At 34.1% G+C, this 22,021-nt stretch overlaps 3 protein-coding genes across 6 annotated transcripts in view; 1 reads left to right on the top strand and 2 right to left on the bottom strand.

The window, feature by feature from the left end:
- Positions 1-1,925: 1,925 nt before the first annotated feature.
- On the top strand, positions 1,926-15,162 carry LOC123012846 (serine/threonine-protein phosphatase 2A regulatory subunit B'' subunit beta-like). 2 transcript variants are annotated; one of them, XM_044411022.1, is made up of 12 exons: positions 1,926-2,196; positions 7,934-7,981; positions 9,626-9,893; positions 9,988-10,261; positions 10,984-11,556; positions 12,787-13,094; positions 13,142-13,563; positions 13,612-13,883; positions 13,934-14,122; positions 14,176-14,258; positions 14,341-14,365; positions 14,578-15,162. In XM_044411022.1, the coding sequence occupies exons 3-12, from the start codon at positions 9,730-9,732 to the stop codon at positions 14,587-14,589; spliced, it is 2,322 nt and encodes a 773-aa protein (XP_044266957.1). In that variant the 5' UTR covers positions 1,926-2,196; positions 7,934-7,981; positions 9,626-9,729; the 3' UTR covers positions 14,590-15,162. The 2 variants fall into 2 exon arrangements, with proteins under 2 accessions (XP_044266957.1, XP_044266956.1); XM_044411021.1 differs by lacking the exon at positions 14,341-14,365.
- Positions 15,080-18,312, bottom strand: LOC123012847 (histone acetyltransferase KAT2A). 2 transcript variants are annotated; one of them, XM_044411024.1, is made up of 8 exons: positions 18,177-18,312; positions 17,856-18,120; positions 17,435-17,528; positions 16,656-17,384; positions 16,420-16,607; positions 16,157-16,365; positions 15,407-16,104; positions 15,080-15,360 (listed from the first exon to the last, which is right to left on the bottom strand). In XM_044411024.1, the coding sequence occupies exons 2-8, from the start codon at positions 18,090-18,092 to the stop codon at positions 15,167-15,169; spliced, it is 2,349 nt and encodes a 782-aa protein (XP_044266959.1). In that variant the 5' UTR covers positions 18,093-18,120; positions 18,177-18,312; the 3' UTR covers positions 15,080-15,166. The 2 variants fall into 2 exon arrangements, with proteins under 2 accessions (XP_044266959.1, XP_044266958.1); XM_044411023.1 differs by having other exon boundaries at positions 16,420-17,384.
- Positions 18,313-18,467: 155 nt separating this feature from the next.
- The window catches only part of LOC123012584 (laminin subunit alpha-1), a 29,341-nt gene continuing 25,787 nt past the window's right edge, over positions 18,468-22,021 (bottom strand). For both annotated transcript variants that reach the window (XM_044410603.1, XM_044410604.1), the window contains 9 exons: positions 21,813-22,018; positions 21,535-21,761; positions 20,691-21,489; positions 20,252-20,643; positions 19,920-20,202; positions 19,523-19,810; positions 19,308-19,473; positions 18,897-19,256; positions 18,468-18,843 (listed from right to left, as the gene is read on the bottom strand). In XM_044410603.1, coding sequence (XP_044266538.1) covers positions 18,704-18,843; positions 18,897-19,256; positions 19,308-19,473; positions 19,523-19,810; positions 19,920-20,202; positions 20,252-20,643; positions 20,691-21,489; positions 21,535-21,761; positions 21,813-22,018 — 2,861 coding nt within the window. In that variant the 3' untranslated portion in view covers positions 18,468-18,703. The remainder of the gene's footprint in view (positions 18,844-18,896; positions 19,257-19,307; positions 19,474-19,522; positions 19,811-19,919; positions 20,203-20,251; positions 20,644-20,690; positions 21,490-21,534; positions 21,762-21,812; positions 22,019-22,021) is intronic.

The following is a 22,021-nucleotide window of genomic DNA, read 5'->3' on the forward strand; positions in this document are numbered from 1 at the left end:
CTATAAGTAAGCGTCAGACTTTCCTGACATAAAACTGAGTGATGTCCATATGAAAATGTGATGCTGTAAGTAATATTTTTGAATGAAAAATTTGAAATTTTACTACGTGAGGTTGTAGTTTCAATATCTGTGTTGAGTCATCTTTTGCGTATTCGAGGTGTTATTATGTGTGTTTAAATGATTACGAAAAACGCGTGGCATTAATCTGCATTTACTAAATTATTAAGAGATGAAAGTTGTTCTTTGTTAAATTTTACTCATTCATTAAAGTATACTTAGATGAATAATTATGTTTCGAAATTGTTAAATAGGGATTAGGGATAAAAACGAGAAAAAAGATTTTCTTATCTTTGTCGTACATGAAAATCACAAAAAACTGTAATTAACTTTTAGTGTGTGGGTGGTAAAATTAATGTATCAAAAATTAAAATAATAAATTATACCTCAGCAGCAAAGTTCTTATTAAATCCGACAAATATATCCATCATGCCAAGAAGCGTCTAATTTGGTTCAAAAAATAAAGTGAAAACCCCGAAGCTATCTTTGTTTACTTTTTAATAAAGTATAATTGGAACCTTGATTCAGATTACGGTAGCAATTTTAATATTTAAATATATTTTTATGCTGCTTAAAGATTTATTACCCACCCGATTAAATTTTTAAAGTATGTAAGTACAATGCTATTTTATTTTACCTTAGTGTTATCTTTTACAAAGTCATTTTATGATAAGCAGTGTTGTTGCCTTGTTTAAAATCTTCGTTATATTTACAGTTAAATAGGAAATAGAAACTCACTTAAATTAATTTTAATTTTTTAAAAACATTACACACTTTAAAACTATTTAATGTTTTATTTTCAAAGTTTGAATTGTTTTATACAGATAGGAATATAAACTTCTCCAGTACTTTATTTTTTGGACATAGAGATAACTACCAAAATATTCAAGTTGTACCAAAATATCTTAAACTTAAATTTTAACAAGTGTTTTATGAAATGGTATGTTTAGAGGGAATCAAGGATTTTGAAAGATTCATAATTTTTCATTATTAGGTTATTTTCTTTTATTTGCTCTTTTTTTTAATACAAAAAATATTGTGTTATGTCGGAAATCAGGCTTCAAATATTCTAATAATTACGTCTTATCTTGATTTTATTTGTAGGTATGTTTTTGTATGATTTTGTCGATCTTAACTGAAGTATGCTTACCCAAATAGGTTTTTTTAACAAAAAATAGATATTTATATGTAGTTGATTTTGTACTATGGTGTTAAAGTAAGGCATAAAGAGAAAATGTGCGTCAAAGAAAGCATCCTTAAAGTAGCTATTTTAGTAGCAAAACATTTCTCTTACTTTATGCTGAGAAGAAAATGCAGACATCATTAAAAGATCTTTTTTGATTGTTTTCTTATACATTTCTGTTAAGTACTTAATTAATTAGCTTTTCGAAAAATTTTTATAATTTTTTGTGCTGTTTGTTTGATAAAAATATTTTTAAACTTTAAAGTAAGATGTACGATAATTGTTAAGTAGTAAAAATAAATGTATCATCTTTTAATTTGTGTAATATCAAGCCGGTAATTTCTTTTATTTATTTTTGTTACAATAGAATACAAAACTGATGTTTACAATATTCCATCTTTATTTATATTTATTTGCGTTAGTTATTTACTACTTCTATATCCTGACTCATTTAATAAAAATAAAATCCAAAGCTCCAATTTTCAAATCGAAATTTTGTACACTTGCCGCCTTAATTAATGTGAATAGTACAGCTCCCCACTAAGCTAATTCATCGATTTCTCCCCTTCGCCACTAGATGACTCCCACCGTTAAAACTCATCTTAAATCCAAAACTAAGCTCACTAGATGTCTCTAAGATATGTGAACTCTTATGGATTTGTGCTATTATTGTTATTGTCTGTATTTCAGTAGGTACCTTATACAGCAGTGATGTCACGCATCCAGTGATGTGATGTTGATAAATGTAGTATCACGCCAATCCTCGCAAATTCGTATCAACAATCACGCGAAAAAAAATCTATCAGTGTCAACTCCGTCCAAAAACTCGTATCACCCCAACATAATTTAATGTTAAGCCGTTTGGAAAAATCGTTCCTTTTTAAACCCCGAGTTCCTATAAAGTGGTTGAAGTGTCTTTGAGTGAAAGTGTCTTTTTGGGATTATTATCCGCAAAGGTGAGACTTTTCAACCCCATTATTAACCACCGGAAGAAGTCGGCAAGACGAGACTGAAATCTCATTCGTGCATATCTTTAGCTTACATCTATAAATAAATTGTCGTGGTCTTACTATTTTCATCTTAATTACATTTTCGTGTGTTTTTTTTTTCATATTGTATGATCCGACATGGACCGGATGAGGCATTTCGTGCCCACAAGCCGGAAACAAGGCACGTGCGATTTGTTTTGAGAAAAGTCGTGATATTCGATTTTTACAAAATTTTTACAATCAGATGTTTTGCTCATGTAGCCTACTTCGTTGTAAAGTAGGAGGGGCTCCGCTTCCTTTTTGGGAACGGCTATGCAGGTTGTAGGTTTTTGTAAGGATTACGCAGTTATTTCTTATTTACATCACCGAAAATTCAATATTTAATTTGAGAGTGAAACTGGATTTTTCGCAAGTAATTGGCCACATTCCTTCCGGTAATAAAACGCCAAGAATGCGATTTTAATCGTGAGAAAAAAACTTTGTCCTAGCAAGGACGAGTTACCGTAATTATACTACTTCAAGTGTAGGATCATAGGTTACTTTCAATTGTAATTAATTTTTCGTAAATTAATTAACTGGGCCAAAATCTAGGTGACAACACGACTGAATAGATACACGATTTCCTGCTCGTTACCTTGTTGTTTCCATCGTTAATTTTATTTTCGTCCCGATACCATAATAAGTTGCCAAAAAATTTATGGCTTAAAGAGCAACGGACGAAGATTTTTCGGTCCATCTGCATTCTTATTTATTTTTACACAGTGGTTGCATTCTTTTTCGCGATGTTTCGGTGAAATTTTAATTCGATGGGAACATTTCGTCGATTTCTCTTTGAAAAACAACTATTGATGTGGGTATACTAATGTTGTGGAAATTACTTGTCCGCTCGCCAAGTTGCAACAACCACTGCACGAATTTACTTCGCAGGACGTTGAACCCCGAAGGAATGAGTATTTTAACAGATATTCCTCGATGCCGGCAGTTTTAGTAATTACAGACTCGGTTATCGTTGACAATGTTTGGCGATATTTTGAGAAATTCAATTAGTTATTATGATGTTGGTGATATTTTTCAATAAATGTCACCGGTTTTCAAAACGTTCTTGAGTTATTTCTCACTTATACTAACTGCTAAATTTATGTGAATGCGACAGTGAGGTAACATTTATTAGCGAATTTGTGAAATGTTGCTTTATTTAGATATATGACATCAATTATTATTTGCTTAGGTGAAAATTGATCGGACCTGGAAGCGGTGTTATTCAAGTGAAATCTGCTCGTTGAGGCAAATTGAGATTGATATCTATGATATCATACCCTATACCTAAGCCTGTAAAAGCTGAAACAATTTTTTGAATGAAATTAACAATATGACCCATACAACATCTAGAGTTGAAATAGACTAATGGCATCATATGTTTTTACATATTTCCTTGTATAAATATTGAACTCATGAGGACTTTATTTACAACTTTATTTTTATCTCATTGTAATTTTAAAAATTATTTAAAATAAATCACAAGGCTTTAATGTTATCATTGTATTGTTCTTAAATAGTCGTCTATATTAACCATTGTCAATTGTTTTTTATACACTGGTAGTACAGAAAAATTCATTATTGGCTAAGGTGGACAAAATCAATTTCTCAAGCATCAAAAATGATTTGTAATAATGTCTTTTAAAGCTAGTAGCGAAAAAAATAAATAATAAATTTTCATCGGTTTAGCAAAATCGACAGCGAAATTAGAAAAATATCTCGAGTACAAATTTACTGGCATTTTATCAATAGATAAATAATCCAATTAGAGATATATTCTTGTAAAATAAATCATCGTCGGCAACATTGACTAATGTCGAGACAAAAGATTTGAGTCTCGTCAATTTTCATACATTCTGGCTCTAAATTATACAATATCGCCAACTTAATTTCCAAGTCGCAGGTCACTTTTAACAGATATGTTATTCATCGCATTAGTTACAATTTTAATAATTTTACCTTTTTAACTCCTAACAAAAATTTTCTTTAGTTCAAAATTAATGAAGACATTTATGAATTCAATTAATTAAGTAGTACACTAAATTTAAATATCTGCAGTCAGATTGATTTGGTAAAATTGTTACAATTAAAAGCAACGTTACTGCGTTTTTTCACTCTGGTGTCTATGGACTGTGAAATTGTGAAATTGTTATTATAATATTTGATAACAAATACAAATTTCCAAACTAGATAAATCTTAGAGTTATCTATTTCATTGTTATATGTATTTTTTGAACTAATCCTATACAGCGTGCGCCAGAAATCGCGCACCAGAGAAAAATGCCATATAAGGTAAGATACCAAGAACATGGAAAAAAATGTTTAAAAAAATTATCTATAAAAATTTCGAAGTTTAAAGTTTGCATTTTGACTCTATTTATTTCTGTTGGAAAAATAATTTTCCAAGTTTTTTCCTATAGGCTATTAAAAGAGGAAACAAGGAAGCTGTATCCTAAATTGTAACTCTGTTCAATGTTATTTGTGGCTTTTATTGGCAAAATTTTTGTCCTTTTACTAAATAATTGTAAAAAAACATATACAAGATCATCAGTATCATTATATATAAAAAAATGTCAAATGTCAAAAAACAAATGTCAAAATTTTTTGACAGATAGAATTTTTTAAACATTTTTTTCATGTTCCTGGTATCTTACTTTACTTGAAAATTTTCTCTGGGACGCGAGTTCTGGCGCACCCTGTATTTGATGAATAAATATTTGTGCTCTTGATAGAAAGAACCTATATTTTGTGTCAATATTGGAACTGTATTCAATTTTCCGTGTTTAAGTAGAATAATGAACTATTTTTTTTTACAAATTACGTATTACCTTTTATGCTTATCCGTAGTCCGTAGGTATCTTCAATTTAAAGAAATTAAAATAATTCTTTTGGAGGTACCTAATAGTTTTTAGTGAAATAATGAATGAATAAAACATATTGGAGGAAGTTATCGAATACAGACGTATAAAAAAATGTTAATCCTCTTATAATTTTAACAAAAATTGGAAACAAGTATTTTATAATAAATTTCTACCCTTTCTGGATGTACCTGTTCAATAGTTTAGTAAAGTTTTTACTCCAACAATATTATTTGTTAATTTGGGCCACCAAAATGGCTTATAATACCGTGCGATCAAATAAAAAATAAATTAGAGTAGGCGTCGATTAAATTCTACAGTTGGCAACACATTGGCTGAGAATCTGTGCTGGAAATTTTCCACACAAACTGAAAATGAAAATGACCATCCACCGTTTTCCTCTTGTACAGCAATAAAAAAATTCTGCTATGAAGTGAACATTATTTCACTCACAAGGAATAAAACGCAAACTTGTCAAAGTTTCCGCTGACATTTGATGTCAAAAATCAGGATTGCCATCTGAAGGACTTTTATCACCGCCTACTCTAATTTATTTATTTTTTGATCGCACGGTATAATTTTATGGGCCAGGTTTATCATTAGCTAATTAAATTACATAACGTTTTAATAAAATCGTAATTTTCAATTTTTCGCTCATACCAAAGCATCGATACAATTTTCCCAAAATAGTCTTCGCTCGCTTGCCTTTTAAAGAATTTCATTCAACTTCATTAACTTGCCATTTCATATCAAGTCCTCCACATTGTACCATGGTGGGGGTTAAATTACCAGGTCAAGTGTTAACGTGGGCGTCCCCCTTATGGGTAATAATATGTAAATGTTCGAAGGTGTTCTCATATGTCACAAAAACAAAATGTTGAGTCTAGGTACATTTTCGTGGCTACGATTGTAAAACCTCCGTCATTGAAAAGTAATTTTTGGCCGTTCATGAAAGAATAAATATTATTGGGTGAAGGTTGTTCGTTTTTTTTGTGGATGCTTGCTCCAATATTGATGTTTGGAGTGAATGAGTGAATGAAAACGAATCAGAAATCAAGTTGGGCAATCATCTGTGAAAAAAAAAGATAGTGCAAGTTGTTTTGATGCAAGTGAACAATTAAAAGTGGGGGGAAGGTGGGGCACGGCGATAGTAAGTTATATCGCAAGGTAAAAATGTAAATTCGAATGCAGAGGGCACATGCAAACTATATTTTTCTTTCAAAATAAGTAATATGTATTTTTAATGAATCGGTGACTTATATTTTTTGTTAAAAAATCTATACCTACATGGACAGTTTTGCGACCTCTGCGTAACGAAGAACAGAAAATTAGTCCACGTTTCAAGAAAACAGAAATTATGGCTCTTGTCATAAAAGTACAATAACGAAATCGTTTAGGAAAAAATGTGTTGACTGTTATTTTTTTAATTGTTCTATTAATTAGTGTTGATATTTATTGCTTGGTACCATTTTTGTCTATACTTTCACTAACCATAAATTCGCTGTAATTATACACCTATGTATATTATGGACCAACTATAAATTAATTATTATTTGAGAAAAAAATACGTTTTAGAAATCTCACCGTTTAGTGTTGATCGAGGTGTAGCTTGAGGTGTTTCAAAAATAGTTTCATTAAATACTTTCACAACAAACAGATAAAAGTAATACCGGTTGTTGGAAAGAAAAAATAAAAATTTTGGTCGATTTAATGCATTTGAGGCAAAACTGGCCATAGTTTTTATGTATAGGAATGTGTCAAGAGATTATTTTAATTTATTGATGTTATAGGATTGCATAAAGTTATCCATTGACAAAAATTAATTAAAACTCAATATGCAATTATTTCAGTTAATTATACTACTTCATATACTACTATATCCATTAAATTTTCATTATTGTAACAATAATAATTAACCATTTAGTTAGCATTTCTAATATGTTTTTGAAATATTAACACATTTTTCTTCATTACTTTTACAGTTGTACAATTTCAGGGATCAATTTTTTGTTGGTAGGAAGTATCTAAGAAACAATGGCAAGGTTTCATATTTGCAAATTTCTCAACATCCTTAATTATATTAAGTATCGTTTATAAAATATTTATAACTGATGCAACATGATGTTAATAAAATGGCCGATAATATTGAAAAGAATTTGGAATTATGTATACAGGGTGCGCCAGAACTCGCGCCCCAGAGAAAATTTTCAAGTAAGGTAAGATACCAGGAACATGAAAAAAATGTTTAAAAAATTCTATCTGTCAAAAAATTTTGACATTTGACATTTTTTTATATCTATTTAAGGATACTGATAATCTTGTATATATTTTTTTTACAATTATTTAGTAAAAGGACAAAAATTTTGCCAATAAAAGCAACAAATAACATTGAACAGAGTTACAATTTAGGATACAGCTTCCTTGTTTCCTCTTTTAATAGCCTATAGCAAAAAAACTTGGAAAATTATTTTTCCAACAGAAGTAAATAGAGTCAAAGTGCAAACTTTAAACCCTTATAACTTCGAAATTTTTATAGATAAAATTTTTTTAACATTTTTTCCATGTTCCTAGTATCTTACCTTATATGGCATTTTTCTCTGGGGAGCGAGTTCTGGCGCACCCTGTATAAATGTCTAAATTGTATAATATAAATAAACTTTCCAAGTCTCTCCTTGGCTTAAAATAATACATTTTTATATTTGCATTTGTTTGTTTGTTCCAAATTTTTGAAACATTGATAAGTCACGAACCTTTGATTGTTTCTAAGCGAATCCAACGTTCCACGATTAATTTCCTCTTTTTATTTTCAGCAAAATGGGTCACGACTTATATTTCAAATTCTGCAAGACAACAAATAGGTGCGTATTCAAATCATTTATCAGTCTCCCGAGTGTGAAATTGACCTTAGGCTAAATAGGCGTATTGACCTTTCACTCGGGCTTGCACAGCTATTTCTCTTTTTATCGAAATCGATTAAGCAAAGACATTCTTTCCTAAACACACAAACATCTTCAATCAATCATCAGTTTTCCTCTTTTATTGAAGCAACAAGCGATAAACTGAAGAGACATGAAGGCTGATAAAACTTTGATGACACTCTCGAGATTACTAAAAGCTCGTTTATGGCTTAATTGAAGCTTTTTTCCTATGAATTTTGAATAATGTTTTGTTTCTTCATGTGTAATAAACCCGGTTTGATGTTAGTGCGGGGAGAGAGGATTTCTTTGGCAGCATTCCGCGCCGTTTCAGAAATAGAGCGGCCCGAAGTCGGTCGGAAAACCCGCAACTCATCACTAGCGAACAAAATCGCTTTTGTATAAACAATTTTGTTAAAATATACACGAAAATTCAGCAAAGTACAGAGACTTTCGCGAAAATTTCATAAACCAATTATGTACGACAAAATGAGTTGCTTTTTCCAGAGAACAATTAACCGGACAAAAGTTTCTTAATTAAATTGTCGACATCTGGTAGTTATTCTCGACAGGTTTTTCACTGATGAACACGAAAATTAAAACTGGGGGGAAGTACCTAAACGGAAGAAACAGGAAATTAAAATTACAAATTATTACAGTTATTTGGGTCAATAAGTTTCAATCTGCATTCAAAACAAACATGAATTTGGATGGCTTCCTTTCGTGAAAAGTATAAACATAAACTATAAAACTAAGATTTTATCCGGTGTTTAGTAGGTGTAAGTTGATTTTTAAAAATGAATTTCAAATGAAAATTAATTTAAAATCGTAAAGTCTCATTGTGTAACATTATTCTAAAAATATCATTTTTTGAAATGAAATACAAGCGTAAACGTTAATGTTGTACAGTGTGATCAAAAAGTCTGTCTATCAAGCAAGCGTAGAAATTTAAAACGTATGTCTGAGGAAAATAAAATGTCACAATGACAAATGAGAAATGTCAAAATATTTTTTATGTAAATTATGACAGGAAACCGTGGTGAACGATTTTTATGAATAAACACCAACAAGATCTTATTTTAGTTTGTTTTGAGACGTTTCATAGAATAATTCAATTTAATTAGCTCAATGTTTTAATTTTTATAAAATAATTTTTTGACATCTAGATAACATACGAACTGCCATGCAACATACGTCCTCAACTAGGACGCCTACTTGATAGAAAGACTTTTTGACCGCACTGTATAAGCTGAAGCATCCTGTAAAAGTTCATGTCTTAGTAACTAAATAAGAGATTTGAGACTAGTCAATTTTTATTTCTTCTGTCTATATATTTTTTTTTAATTGTTAACTTCATTCCAAAGTTAGAGGCCGCTTTGATCAGAAATTTTATTTTATTTTTTGCGTAAAGTCTGTTAGAATTAATGCTACTTACTGTAGCGTTAAATTTATTTGTGGTAACAGTAAAAGAGTGTTTTAAACAATCGCCTTATCATGCTAATTACAGCAATTAAGATAAAGATACTCTGAACATTATTATAAATATTACATTTCGCTGATTATAGATAACAATAATAATTGTTTCAGGTTATAATTCCGATTTGGGTGTCAGAAATCCTTGCTGAGGATGGCCAGCCCTTGGCCCTTTTCCATTCTTTTAAAATAACCAATTATCGTGAAAATTTTGCAAAATGGCGACCACAGCCCGCCGCCGAGACCCCGACGACGATATAGCAGCGATAGCAAAACAGATTTCGGAACAAGCCGAGGCCATTTATCAAAATTGGAAGTCGAGAGGTCTAGCACCAGCCGATTTAATCACCTGCCATGCTGTAGGGGACACCACGAAGCTAGGGTAAGTTATTTCGCTTCGGTCGGAATGCGGAAATTTCAGCACTCGCAAAGGCATCAACCTCGTTCTTATGGTCGTTGATTTTTCTCACCTGCAGATCAATGCTGAAGCCTCAGCCACCGGCGAAGCCCTCGATCGATCTGCTAGCCCAGGCGCCCACCATGGACAACAACCGGCTGGAAAAACTGGTCAAAAACTTCGTCGTGGAAGACAAGGCGAGGTTGGCGGCGAGAAATAAGGCGATGCCGTCGAGTATCCAATACGCCCTTCAAAAGTTTGAGAAAAATACAAAGAATGACTCAAGTGTGCAAAAAAGTCCGCTCAAATCGAACATTTTTGGCCCAGAAGGCGCGAAAGCGCTGGCTAATGAGGTAAACAAATCGGAAGGTCAAATGGAATCTGGATTTAATTTGATGCGAATTGGTGTTAAAGGTCGCGGTGGGTAACTTCATTTGGAATTGCCGATAAAACTAAAAATAAATTTTAATTGCCCGTGTTTATAATTTCGCGAAGATTGATGGTCAAATTTCACTATAAAAAAGATTACTTCGATCAGGATCCGCCTTCATTAAAATAATTATCGACGGCGGGTTGAAAGCAATTTAATCTTCGTTAAAACATTACAGTGATGAGATTGATTCTCATTGACGTGTATGGAAATTACCACTTTGCGTGTTTGCACAAATCGAAAGTTGAAGTAATTTTACCAAATTGCAGCTTTAGCTACTGATTTTTTATTCCGGATCCTTCCGGAAGTGCTAGTTTTGGAATTTTCGTCCCATTTTAGCAGTTTTGTGACCAACTTTTAAATAATTATTATGAACATGGTCTTAAAAATCAATAAATATATCTAAAATTTTTGTTGTCTTTTAGCTATTTCTTACTTAGCATTTTTCTCTGGGGCGCAAGTTCTGAAACATCCTGTATTTTTAGAAAACAAAAATTGAAATATTTTGAAGTACTTATTAATAACACTTATTTCACTAGCAACGAGATTTGAGGCACTATGAAGCATTAATTACTGACAAGAATTATTGTTGGTGCTAATTTTTGTGACTTGAATCAATGTGTAAAAATCTTTTATTTTCTTCAGATCCAGACCCCAAAGCCCGTAATCAGCCAAAAGCCCCAAATCTCCCCGAAACCCCGTTTCGCCGAAACGATCGAGATGACGCTTCCCGAAGACGTCAGCCCTCACGGCCTCCAGACCTGGCCTTTGAAGAACCGCGTCATCACCACCGACACGGTGAAGAAAACGGCCTCGGAAGTGCGCCCCGACCCCCAAACTCCACAATTCCCAAATAGACCCACAACCATCGACCAAGTAGCCCTCGAGGAAAAACGGCTCATCAACGCGCTCAAAAATGGGATTTTGGACAGTGAGCTCTCCCAAAACCCTTCTGTTACAAAACCCAAAGAACCGGAAAAAGAAGTCACCACTAAATGGGGCTTGCGGAACACGAGAAGGGTTGAACAACAGGTGCCTCATCCGGAATTGACGGTGGTACAGAGACAGCATTTGAGGCAAACGAATACCAATCCGATTCGACCGTTTTTGACACGGGGGTCGGTCGCCGAAAGGGTGCTGATTTTCGAGAGGTGTCCCAGTGATTTGTTGTTGGATAAAAGGGCGAGGGCGCCGGTGACGCAATTAGCCAAGCCGCAGGTAAGCAAAAAATCTGCGATTTAGTTATTAATTAAGGTAAATAAATGATTTTCTTACATCAACGTGAGTCATGTTGGCATCACGTAATTGTTGCTAATGCTATAATTGGAATATAATAATATGCAATTTGCCAAAGTGGTATTTATAAAATACTTAAGGCCCGAAGGAAAATTTTCGCAATACTCTAGTTATAAAAGTTTGAAGAGGTAGATACTACCAGCATCTGGCTCATGTATTTACATTTAGTAAATATTTATACAATTATTTACAAATTCCGTTGTAAAATGATTTTCGGATAGTGTGTCTAAAAAATTGCGTAAAATTATGAAACAGGAATCGAATTAAAATATCATTTGAGACACGTTATTATAATAATTAACTTGCAAATTAATTCATTGCAATGATGCTTAACCTTGAGTTTTACGGATGGTGGGCAGAGCCGCATTACAAAATTTTTATTGGTGTAACTATTAATCCTTTTATTTTTTACGAAATTAGTTTTTTTTATTTTTTACACAACTTAATGAATACAAAGAAACGTAATTCAAACATTTTTTTTTCAATCGCAGTAAAAAAAAACCTTTTTTTTTTCAATCTCAGTAAAAAAAACCTTTGTTTTCTTTTATGTAGTTGTCAATCTCACAAAAGTAGAAGAATAAAAAACAAACAAATCGTGAATATAATAAATTTTGGAAATCGTAGAATTTGCATTAAAAAATAGTTATTTATTATACAAGACGATGACTGCAATACTGAAATTAGTTGATAAAATATAAACAGTAGATAAAATTTACTTTATTTCACTAGACGATAAAACTACTTTATCTACTGAAATTAGTTGATAAAAGCACTCTTTAACATTGAGTACAAAATAAATAAAGTTTTTGATAATTGCTTTGCGACAAGTGACTGAATAACAAGTTATTCATTCTTCGATAATAAATTATAACTAAAACTTTCTTATATAAAAAGTGTTATTTTTTATTTACCCAAAAAACAGAAATTTTATCAACAAAACTCTAACTTTTTTATCTTTTATTTAAATAAATACACACTTAAAAAGTGGAAAAATATTCAATTAACATTTGCTTACGAAAGTGGAAGATTGTACAAAACAATTATTATTCATTATGATATACCAACAGATACCATTTTAAATGTTCATAAAACATAGCGGCTTTTACTCATTACCTAGAAGAATTATCTTCATTCTGCCGTTTTATTTCTCAGACTGTTCCAAAACAACCTACTCTTCAGCACACCACCCTCCAGCGGCACATCCGAACCCACCGCAACGTGAACATCCCCCGCTTCCACTTCCCCACCGGCAAACCAGCCCCCCCTGGCCATCTCGACACCATCAAATCCAAAATCACCTCAACTTTCACCTCCATCGACGGCCGCGCTTCCAGAGAAGACTTCTCCACCATTGCTACAACCTGTCAGTTACCGCTTTATTGGAAAACTCCCTTATATCTCGCCGCTTGTGCTGATAAAGGGTCGTGCACCCAAGAACAGTTCATGACTTTCTGGACGAGGTAATAATCGAAAACACAAAATCCGTTTGTGAATCTTTTTTTAACAGCATGACGAATAATTCCCACGATGCGGCCTCGAGATTCGTCTATATTCTGACACGGGGGCGCCGGAATTGGCTCGCACCGGAGGATTTTATTCCCTTGGTTCAAGATGTGGTCGAAACACATCCGGGGTTGACTTTCTTGAAGGAAGCGACGGAGTTCCATTCGCGTTATGTGCATACTGTTATTGCCCGGATTTATTACTGCGTTAATAGGTCTTGGTCCGGGAGGATCTCAATTCCGGAATTGAGACGATCGAATTTACTTAATGTTATCCAGTTTTTGGAGGAAGAGGAAGATATCAATCAGATTACTCAGTACTTTAGTTATGAACATTTCTATGTGATTTATTGCAAGTTTTGGGAACTCGATCGTGATCACGATTTGTTTATTGATAAGCAAGACTTGACCAGACACAACGATCACGGTAAAATATCACCCAAAACCAAAAATTTTGGTGATATTTTAATTTTAGCTCTTTCGTCACGAATCATCGACCGCATCTTCAGTGGCTGTGTGACCCGCGGCCAGAAGAGGTCACAACACGATGAAAAAATGTCATACACGGAGTTCGTTTGGTTCTTGTTGAGTGAAGAAGATAAACAGCACCCCACCGCTATAGAGTATTGGTTCCGGTGTATGGACATCGATGGTGATGGGTATTTATCCATGTACGAATTGGAGTATTTTTATGAGGAGCAAATGCAGAGAATGGAAGCTATAGGAATTGAAACTTTACCCTTTCAAGTACTTTTGAAAAAAAAAAACAATTTTTTTTGCTCACATCATGATTGTAGGACTGTTTGTGTCAAATGTTAGACATGGTGAAACCGAAAATTCCAGGGAAAATTGCCTTAAGTGACTTAAAGAAGTGTAAAATGACGCCTATTTTCTTTGATACGTTCTTCAACCTTGAAAAGTATTTGGATCACGAGCAGAGGGATCCTTTCGCTTCGCAGAGAGACCATGATATTGACGGGCAAGAGGTCAGTAAATGTGAATTTTGATGTTTCAAAAAAATCGAAATTTTTTTTCGCAGATGTCCGACTGGGATCGCTACGCCGCCGAAGAATACGAACTGCTGGTGGCTGAGGAAGGCGGCAATGACCAACAAGACAGTCTGTGAGTATCCCTCGTTTTTGTATTCTTTACGGGTACTGGTGATTTGTGTTAGTTCTTTTATTGATATTATGCTTGTATTTAGGGAGTACGATTGTGGCTTTGACAGGGTAAGACCAGTTTTATTCTCAAGGGCCCAACTAATACCAACCGCTTAAAATTTTTCCGATGGCGCATGATTAACTAACTCTCGGCATGATTTTTCAGCGGTCGCTTATCTCACTTAATACGGGATTAAAAACTCTTCTACATCATAATCATTTATTGCATAACGCATACAATGGATATGTTTTTGTCACGAAATAACAATTTTGATTTGCAGCTCATTCGATGAAGGTGGAGACGAAGATGTTCTTTCGCCGAATCTTGAATTAGTATTAGACGGTGATGAACCAGAGGAGTTATCAACTGATAGCGACGAGTGCAGTATTTAGCATAAGTAATTTGTTATCGTTTTCTAGTCGCACGACTCGGAATTATAGTTTAAGTATATTCCTGTTTGCACAAACCCGTTATTTATCCAGTTGAGTTTGTTATTATGTTTATTAGACGAACAGTAAGAGTGATCTTGAAGAGTATTTTGTATTGTTGTATTAATAAATTGTGTAATTTAGATGGATCTTAGACAACTAATCGAATCTCGGTTACAAGGTATTACCGACTTTTTCTTACTAATGTTATTTATTTGCGTAATGATGGCGCTAGACTTGGGTGCAGCTGTTGTTAGCGAAGAATATCAACGACATTTCTGCCACCACTTCGTTAATATTCTTTGCGGATTTTTTAAATATAGTTTATTTAATACATTTGATTAAAATCCAGTATCAATTTTACTAGTCATTTTTATTATTCATACTCGTTTTATTATGTAATGTATAAAACACTAAATATATTGGTTTTCTCTTAATCTCTTATTTGTCCCATAAACCAACTTCCTTCATCTTCGTCTGGAAGTACTGCTGCAAGTTCACAGCACACTGATAATACTCCGTCTCTGGAGAATTATAAATTTTACAATTTCGGAAAATTCGCATCATATCAGCGATAAACAATCGCCTCGACACGTAATACCTTGATTTCAGCCGATCGGCCATTGTTTTCAAATCTGCAACCCCCACATCAAACAAAACACAATCGCACTTTAAACTTACCCATAGGATACTTGATGTGGTCATAATAATCCGGAACGTCATTTTTATCAACCGGAAGTCTAAACGGCCACGAGTCTTCGTGACTCTTCACCGCCTGGAGCACAGTTTTTAGCATATCAGCCAACACATCAATATCCTGCGACTCTTCCAGCTGTTGGGCCCCCCGAGTGGCCCTTGCGGCTGGCTTCCACCCCGTCTCCTGCAGCCCCGGAATGGACTCAATTGGAATGTTTTTCACTCCTTCTTTGAAGAAAGTCAACCCGGGGTGGACCTTTGACACGTTCCTCTGCTGTTGATAAATCAACTGTTTTACGAACTTCTTTTGCCTCCTCACGACTGAAGTGAATTCAGTGTAGATGATTTTGGGGTTCAATTCACAATGCATGAGAGTGGCACCCTCGTAGTCTTTAATATAGCCTTGATAAATGGACCGGTTGAGTTTGATGTCTTTGGAAAAGCCTTGACGTTCGAAATAACCAATCGCGTTCTCGTCTGCGAAGGTCAAAAAGTGGAGAATGCCTTTGCGAATGTGGTAGTCTTTAAGATGGTTCATTAGGTGAGTGCCGTAGCCTTTAATTTGCTCGCTGAAAGTAACAGCACAAAAAACAATTTCGGTGAAACCTTGAGTTTCAAAAGGTCTGAAACAAATACCACCGATTGGACGATTTTCTTTTATCAGTGCAATAGTCCGATGTTTCCTGAAATTAATCACTTCAAAATTCGTTTTGATTAAAAATTTTGAATTTTTACGGATCAAATAATAATTGGGTGATATATTCGATCGGCATTCGGGGTAACTGAAGCGAAAACACATTTTGTAGACCAATAAACCACAACATTGTCTGTTTCGAAACGGTTTCAGTTAAACTATTACCAATAACATGCATTTCGATTACTTTTCGTTTTTCTAAAAGTTTGGGAGCCTCGTCTGTGGCAGGTGCATTCTCAGAAAAAATCAGCTAAGAACATAAAATAATAGAATTCATAGAAAAAAATATTTATGTAACACTAACATCAGGCCCGGTCATATAATTAGGATCATCAATCGTTGCAATGATTTGTGCGACAGTCTCCGTGGGAATGTCCTCAAACTGATCATCCTGTGCCCTCCTTCGTTTAGTCTCCCGACTCGGTGTTTCCCCACTTTTGCCCGATTTCGCATCTCTTTCCTGTAATTCAGTCGGTCCTCGCTTGGCATTCGCTGAAAAAAAATAATGAAGGCAAATTTGATTGGTTTTCAATTCCCTACTTTTGTTTTTCCCCGATTCAAATAAATTCTGGAAGTGTTGTGGGGGTCCTTGTTTGAACTCAGGGTCCCAAATCGGGGAATCCTGCGCGTAAATTTCTTCGTTTAAAGTTTTCAAAAAGGGAGGAAAATGTGTGAGTAACATAACTCGACGTTCTTGGGGCATTTTGTCTCTCTCTCGGTTAAACTGGTCCATTATTTGCTTTCTCATGTAATTAAAAACAGCCCGAAGAAGAGTCCTGCCAAACACCATAGTAGTGTCGTAATGTTTTAAAGAGTCGCAAAATGTCGGTACGTTGCAAAACACAAGCCATCGCATGTGTTCCATTTTGTAAACTGTGGCTTCTTCCGGGCTTACGATGTGCTTCTGGCTGCTTGGACTCGGGAACTCCCAAGTGTTCAAACAGTGGAGGAGAATTCGGGCCACTTCATACATTGTCTTCCACTCTTGTTGGGCCAAATGTGAGAATTTGTAAACTAGTAAGTTTGTTATTGCCTTGTGGATGCAAGGTTTTTCGAATGGGGGCTGGCCAAGAGAGCTTTCGACAACGGGTGTATCAAGGGTTAGGATACATTTACGCAATAAATGGAATAAGTAAGTGTAAACTTTTTTCGTTTCAGTGTTTTCTTCTCGACTCATGGCAGTGCCCATGTTGTCGATGTCGACCACCATACGAAGGAGACGGTTTAATTCCTCTTCAGTTTTGTTACGTAAATGAGAAATGTGCATTTCTAGAACGAGGCATATTATTTTTTTTGATAAGGCTTGAAATGACTTGTACCTAAAGGATGCTCGCAACGACAGGGATCGGTGAATGTGGGTTCTTGCATGTTGGGGTCAGTCTTTTTCCAACCGGTACAAATGCAGTTTTCACTCTAAGAAATAAAAACGCATTTCCTGTTTCTATTTTTAAATATATTTAAAAATAAAAATTTTACAAATCTCATTATGAGTAAAGTATGGTTGAACATTGAAACTGTAAACTTAATTGTAAATTCTCTCGTATCAAAAATCTAAATTAGTGTTACTTTAAACATATCCGACATTTGAAAATTAAAGTACTTTTCCAATCTTCAAGAAAAAGTATTGTAAGAAAAGAGTCATTTCAAAAATATCATAAAGCGTATTTTCACTGATTTTTTTTCATACGATGCAAATGTTAAATAATTTTACATTGAACAGATTGTTTGTTTGCCACTTACCTGGCATTTGGAATAAATGGCAAGCTTTAACAACTTTTTATTATATGGAAAAGCCAAAACGGCCTGTTTTTTCTGTTGTATCCTTTGCAAATTAGTCTGTCTTGAGGCAGGTTGCTTATTAGTTGAGGCTGCATTTTGTGTTTGATTGGGAGTCTGATTTTTATTCATAGGGGCCCCTGAAACGTCCCCTTCTTCAGAATTAGTGCTGTTGTTACTAAACTGTCCCTGCTCTGACATATTTTTGTTTATTAAACAAGATCCTAACCTAAAAAAATTTGTTTTACTTTGTTGTAATTTGGTTTTTGAAAGGGGATTACTCACTGGTTTGATACTAATTGTAGAAAGTAACAATGAAATTAATTAATTCAAATCCTTCCTAATAAATTATTATTATGTTTTAATTGTATACTTTTTGTAAAAATAAAAATTTATTGATAGCACTTTATCTACCACTTTGACACTATTAAAGTCCCTAGAATATAGGGACTTTAGACACAACTTCAATATTTCTGATTATGCGATTCCATCATGTTTCGAAAAATACAGTCGTCCAACAAACTAATTAAAATTTTTTAGTATTTTAAGCGGGAATTTTTGAAATTAAAATATTTCTTTTCTTCAACACAATTTATTTACAAATAGGTACTCTTACATACATAATGCTTCTCTAACGCTAAAGATAATATGGCATGCAAGAAAATAAAATAATTAAATAAAATTATGTACAAAATACAAATTAGGTATTTACAATTCAGGCAGTTTTTACAATACGTAGTAATAAATAATACTCTGTAATAAAATACTCGATAGTATAAAAAATACGTCGATTTTTTTATAAAAATTATCAACTAAACAAGGCACGAATTGATTTGTACATTATTCAGTTCTTTCATATCTGTCCAGTCCATTAAAGTATCCTCGATTTTGAATTTACGTATGCACCCTTTGAAATTTTCTTTAATTTTCAAAGTACCACTGGGGGCGTTAACTGAAACAAAACAATAAAATGGTCTGTAGAAAAATACACAGAAATAATACTACTTGGTAAACCCCCGATATACAATGGCGCTTCGATTTCATCAACCATCGAATTAACATCAGATTGAACCCAACTTTTCCTAACTCCATCAACATTAACAGTTAATTCAAAACTAGAATACAAAGCTGTCAAATTATGCCATTCATTATTGGCAAGAGTCAAGTCCGAATGGGGGCTATTTGTGACTTTAGAAATAATCCCATTTCCCATATCAATCGTCATGACTACAGCGCCATTTTGCAACTCAACCGATAGGGCGGGACTGTTGCGCGGATTTGAGACACTCAGGAAAATACCGTTGGGCTCTCCAGTCTTAAACTCAAACCCCAACTCTAGATATTTATTCACTTTGAAGTCGTATTCTACAACAAAGACATTAAATTTATACAAGAGTTACAATTTTTTGGACGCACTATAAATCGCATAAGCGTCGCCTCCGAAATAGGCCCCTTCTTCTACATTTTGGAAACACTGTCCTATATTATTGTAGAAAACATTATTATTATTTTTAACCACTTGCAAATTTTTGTTGATTTTCAATGACCGGATACAGCCTCTAAAAGGCAACAATTCGTTCCTCTGAAACTCAAAATTTAGAAAAAAAACAAATGATAGTTAAAACAAGTACTAATTTTTTATGAACGTCGTAATTATCTGAGACGCCTCCAAAGTAGAAATCGCCATTAAAATTATTGCGTTGCGTCCTATCTTTCACCTTCCATTTCTTATCAACTTTCACTACTATCCTCCACCTTTTTTTGCCGAGGATTTGTTCGACGAGGACGTGGTGCCAGGAACCATCATTTAGTCGATTGGTCATATTAGTTTTTTTAGGCTTGTGGCCCTGAACCCACAGTCTTATGTCGCCCCCATGGACTTCCAACACGGTGTAAAACGTTAGATTTTTATTCATTGACTGAAAAAACAATTTTAACAATTTTAGTATTAAAACTAATCAATTTAGATTGGACGTTCCAATCCAATCAAACTTGAGTACTTAATGTAACCCTCCTTTTTTCACTTACATGTGCCAGAAAGAGCAGCCCATTGGGGTAAAACGTCCGGAATTGAAACTCCATCACGAATTTTTTTCCACCAAATGTGTTTTTGATGAAGACATAACTGTTCAATTTATCGCCGAATTTGAAGGCTTGCGGCTCGGTTTTATAGTCAGGCGTGCGAAAGTAACGTTCGGTATTTTGCATAAAATTCATACATTCGCTTTTCGATTGAAGGGTTGAAGGGTAGTCTCGACCAATTTGAGCCTTAGCGAAAGATTTGATTGTGCTGATGTTGAAAGTGACTGGACTGGAAGATAAGGCATAGCCGAGTTTGCAACTGTGATTTGGTCACTTACCGGTCATCAACAAAAATATCTCTAATGCTTCCACTGAAATTTTGCCGATTGTTATTCTTGTAAGCCCCTAAGAAGATGTTTCGAATTTTGGCAATTTCCACCGGCTGGTTCCAACTCATTTCATTGCCGTTCACGCTGACACTGGTCGAGTTGATGTTGACGAAGTAGCTGCTATTGACACAAATAGGTGTCTGGAAAGGTATTTCGCTGTTTAGTGTTTTAAAAATAAGATGAGCTTTGTCGAGGTAAATATCGATTTCGTCGCCAATATTCATAATGAAAAGATTTTCAACGTGGATTGGTCGAAAATGGAACGCAAAATTTGTAAAACTAGAAGGAATTCGAAGATTCACAAATCCGTTACCAGAAAACCAAGTCTTGTTCAGTTCCAACTAAAATTAAAAAATCAATTAAACGAAACAAAACTCCTCATTTTTACATTTTGAAGTCTAGGTTCAATATTATAAGAGAAGGAATTCTGGCTGATGACTACCAACTTCTCACTGCTCACTTTCAAATTCCCTAAGAACGAAGTCGTATCAATATCAATCGGAATTTTGTCCTTAGAACTACTCGAAACTCCTCCAATGAAAGCTTCCGATTTTTTAATTTTATAAACGTTAGCTCTTGCCAACACTCTAGATTGCTCTTGTGGTTCCTCTTTCGATGATAATATTTTTAAAGAGTAAGTTTGTTTTTCCTCGTCATATAACATCGTAACCTCCACAGTTGTGTCTTTGGCATTATTGTACTTTTCCTTGGATGTAAGTCTCACACTTGTCCCATCCACATGTCGTACTTTAAGCTCGACTTTTCCGTCGACAAGATTGAGAGCAATAAATGACGAAATGTTTGTCGTATCTTGGGCCACAAAAAGGAGACTGTTTTCGTCAAAAGTCGAAAAGTAGAATTTGAAATTGAGTCGCTTGGGGAATAATTCTCTCAACGAGTCTTTTTGGAGGTGGCGGTAGCCGTTACCGGCAAAGAAGACGTCTTCAAGGCCGTCATTACTGGTATTTTGAACGAATCCAAGACATTGGCCTTTAGATTGATTGAATTTCCAAAGACCGATGGTTTGGCCGTTCAAAATAATTTTGTGGATGGCAGCGTCGGTCGAGTTGTTTTGTTCAAAATTTCCGATTTTTAAAGGATAAGAGTCTTCAATATAGAAGGGATCAATGTTATTCAATGTTGCTCTGTCTTTTTCTGATTCAATTCGGAGGATGTTAGTGCCGGTCCTGTTTACCAATTTTTAGAAAAAATAAGAAACAAAAGATTACTACCTTTGAATTGAAACCAAATTAGAACTCGAAATATTCGCATTTTGATTATTCCATGATACCAACACCATCTCGTCCTCATAACGTAACCAAATTCTTTGATTTCTAGAATTAGAAATTTCGAACAGATTGCAAGTTTTGCACTTGAATCGAATTTTCAAGGAACGGAAAATATCATTTTGGACTTTGTAGAGTCTTTCACATTTAGTTATATTAACCCCGTAATCGACCTAGAATACAAAATATACACACATAAATTTTACTACCATCAAATAAATTACCGATTCAACTCTCTCGTTGGCATCCCGAATTTTCTTCGTCAATTGTTCGATTTGGTTTTTAACCATTTTCAGATTATTATCAGTAATGTTAAATTTATTCGTATTTATGTTTCTAGTTTGGTCAATAGCAGTGTTATTCAACGAAATGTTGATATTTTGCAATTCTTTTCTAGTTTTTTTAATCCGCTCCATAAGTTTTGCAATATCTA

The sequence above is a fragment of the Tribolium madens genome, unplaced genomic scaffold (genome assembly GCF_015345945.1).
Source record: "Tribolium madens isolate multiple individuals breed KSU strain unplaced genomic scaffold, Tmad_KSU_1.1 Scaffold_96;HRSCAF=242;Tcas5.2_LG5, whole genome shotgun sequence".
Taxonomy (NCBI): Eukaryota; Metazoa; Arthropoda; class Insecta; order Coleoptera; family Tenebrionidae; genus Tribolium; species Tribolium madens.

Coding starts and splice junctions, on each gene's coding strand:
- LOC123012846 (XM_044411021.1), top strand. CDS start 9,730: ATGGCGACCACAGCCCGCCGCCGAGACCCCGACGACGATATAGCAGCG. Junction 10,262..10,983: donor CGAAAGCGCTGGCTAATGAG/GTAAACAAATCG, acceptor TATTTTCTTCAG/ATCCAGACCCCAAAGCCCGT. Junction 14,123..14,175: donor ATGATATTGACGGGCAAGAG/GTCAGTAAATGT, acceptor TTTTTTTCGCAG/ATGTCCGACTGGGATCGCTA.
- LOC123012847 (XM_044411023.1), bottom strand. CDS start 18,092: ATGTCAGAGCAGGGACAGTTTAGTAACAACAGCACTAATTCTGAAGAA. Junction 17,529..17,855: donor CCATTTATTCCAAATGCCAG/GTAAGTGGCAAA, acceptor TTTATTTCTTAG/AGTGAAAACTGCATTTGTAC. Junction 17,385..17,434: donor TCGTTGCGAGCATCCTTTAG/GTACAAGTCATT, acceptor GCCTCGTTCTAG/AAATGCACATTTCTCATTTA.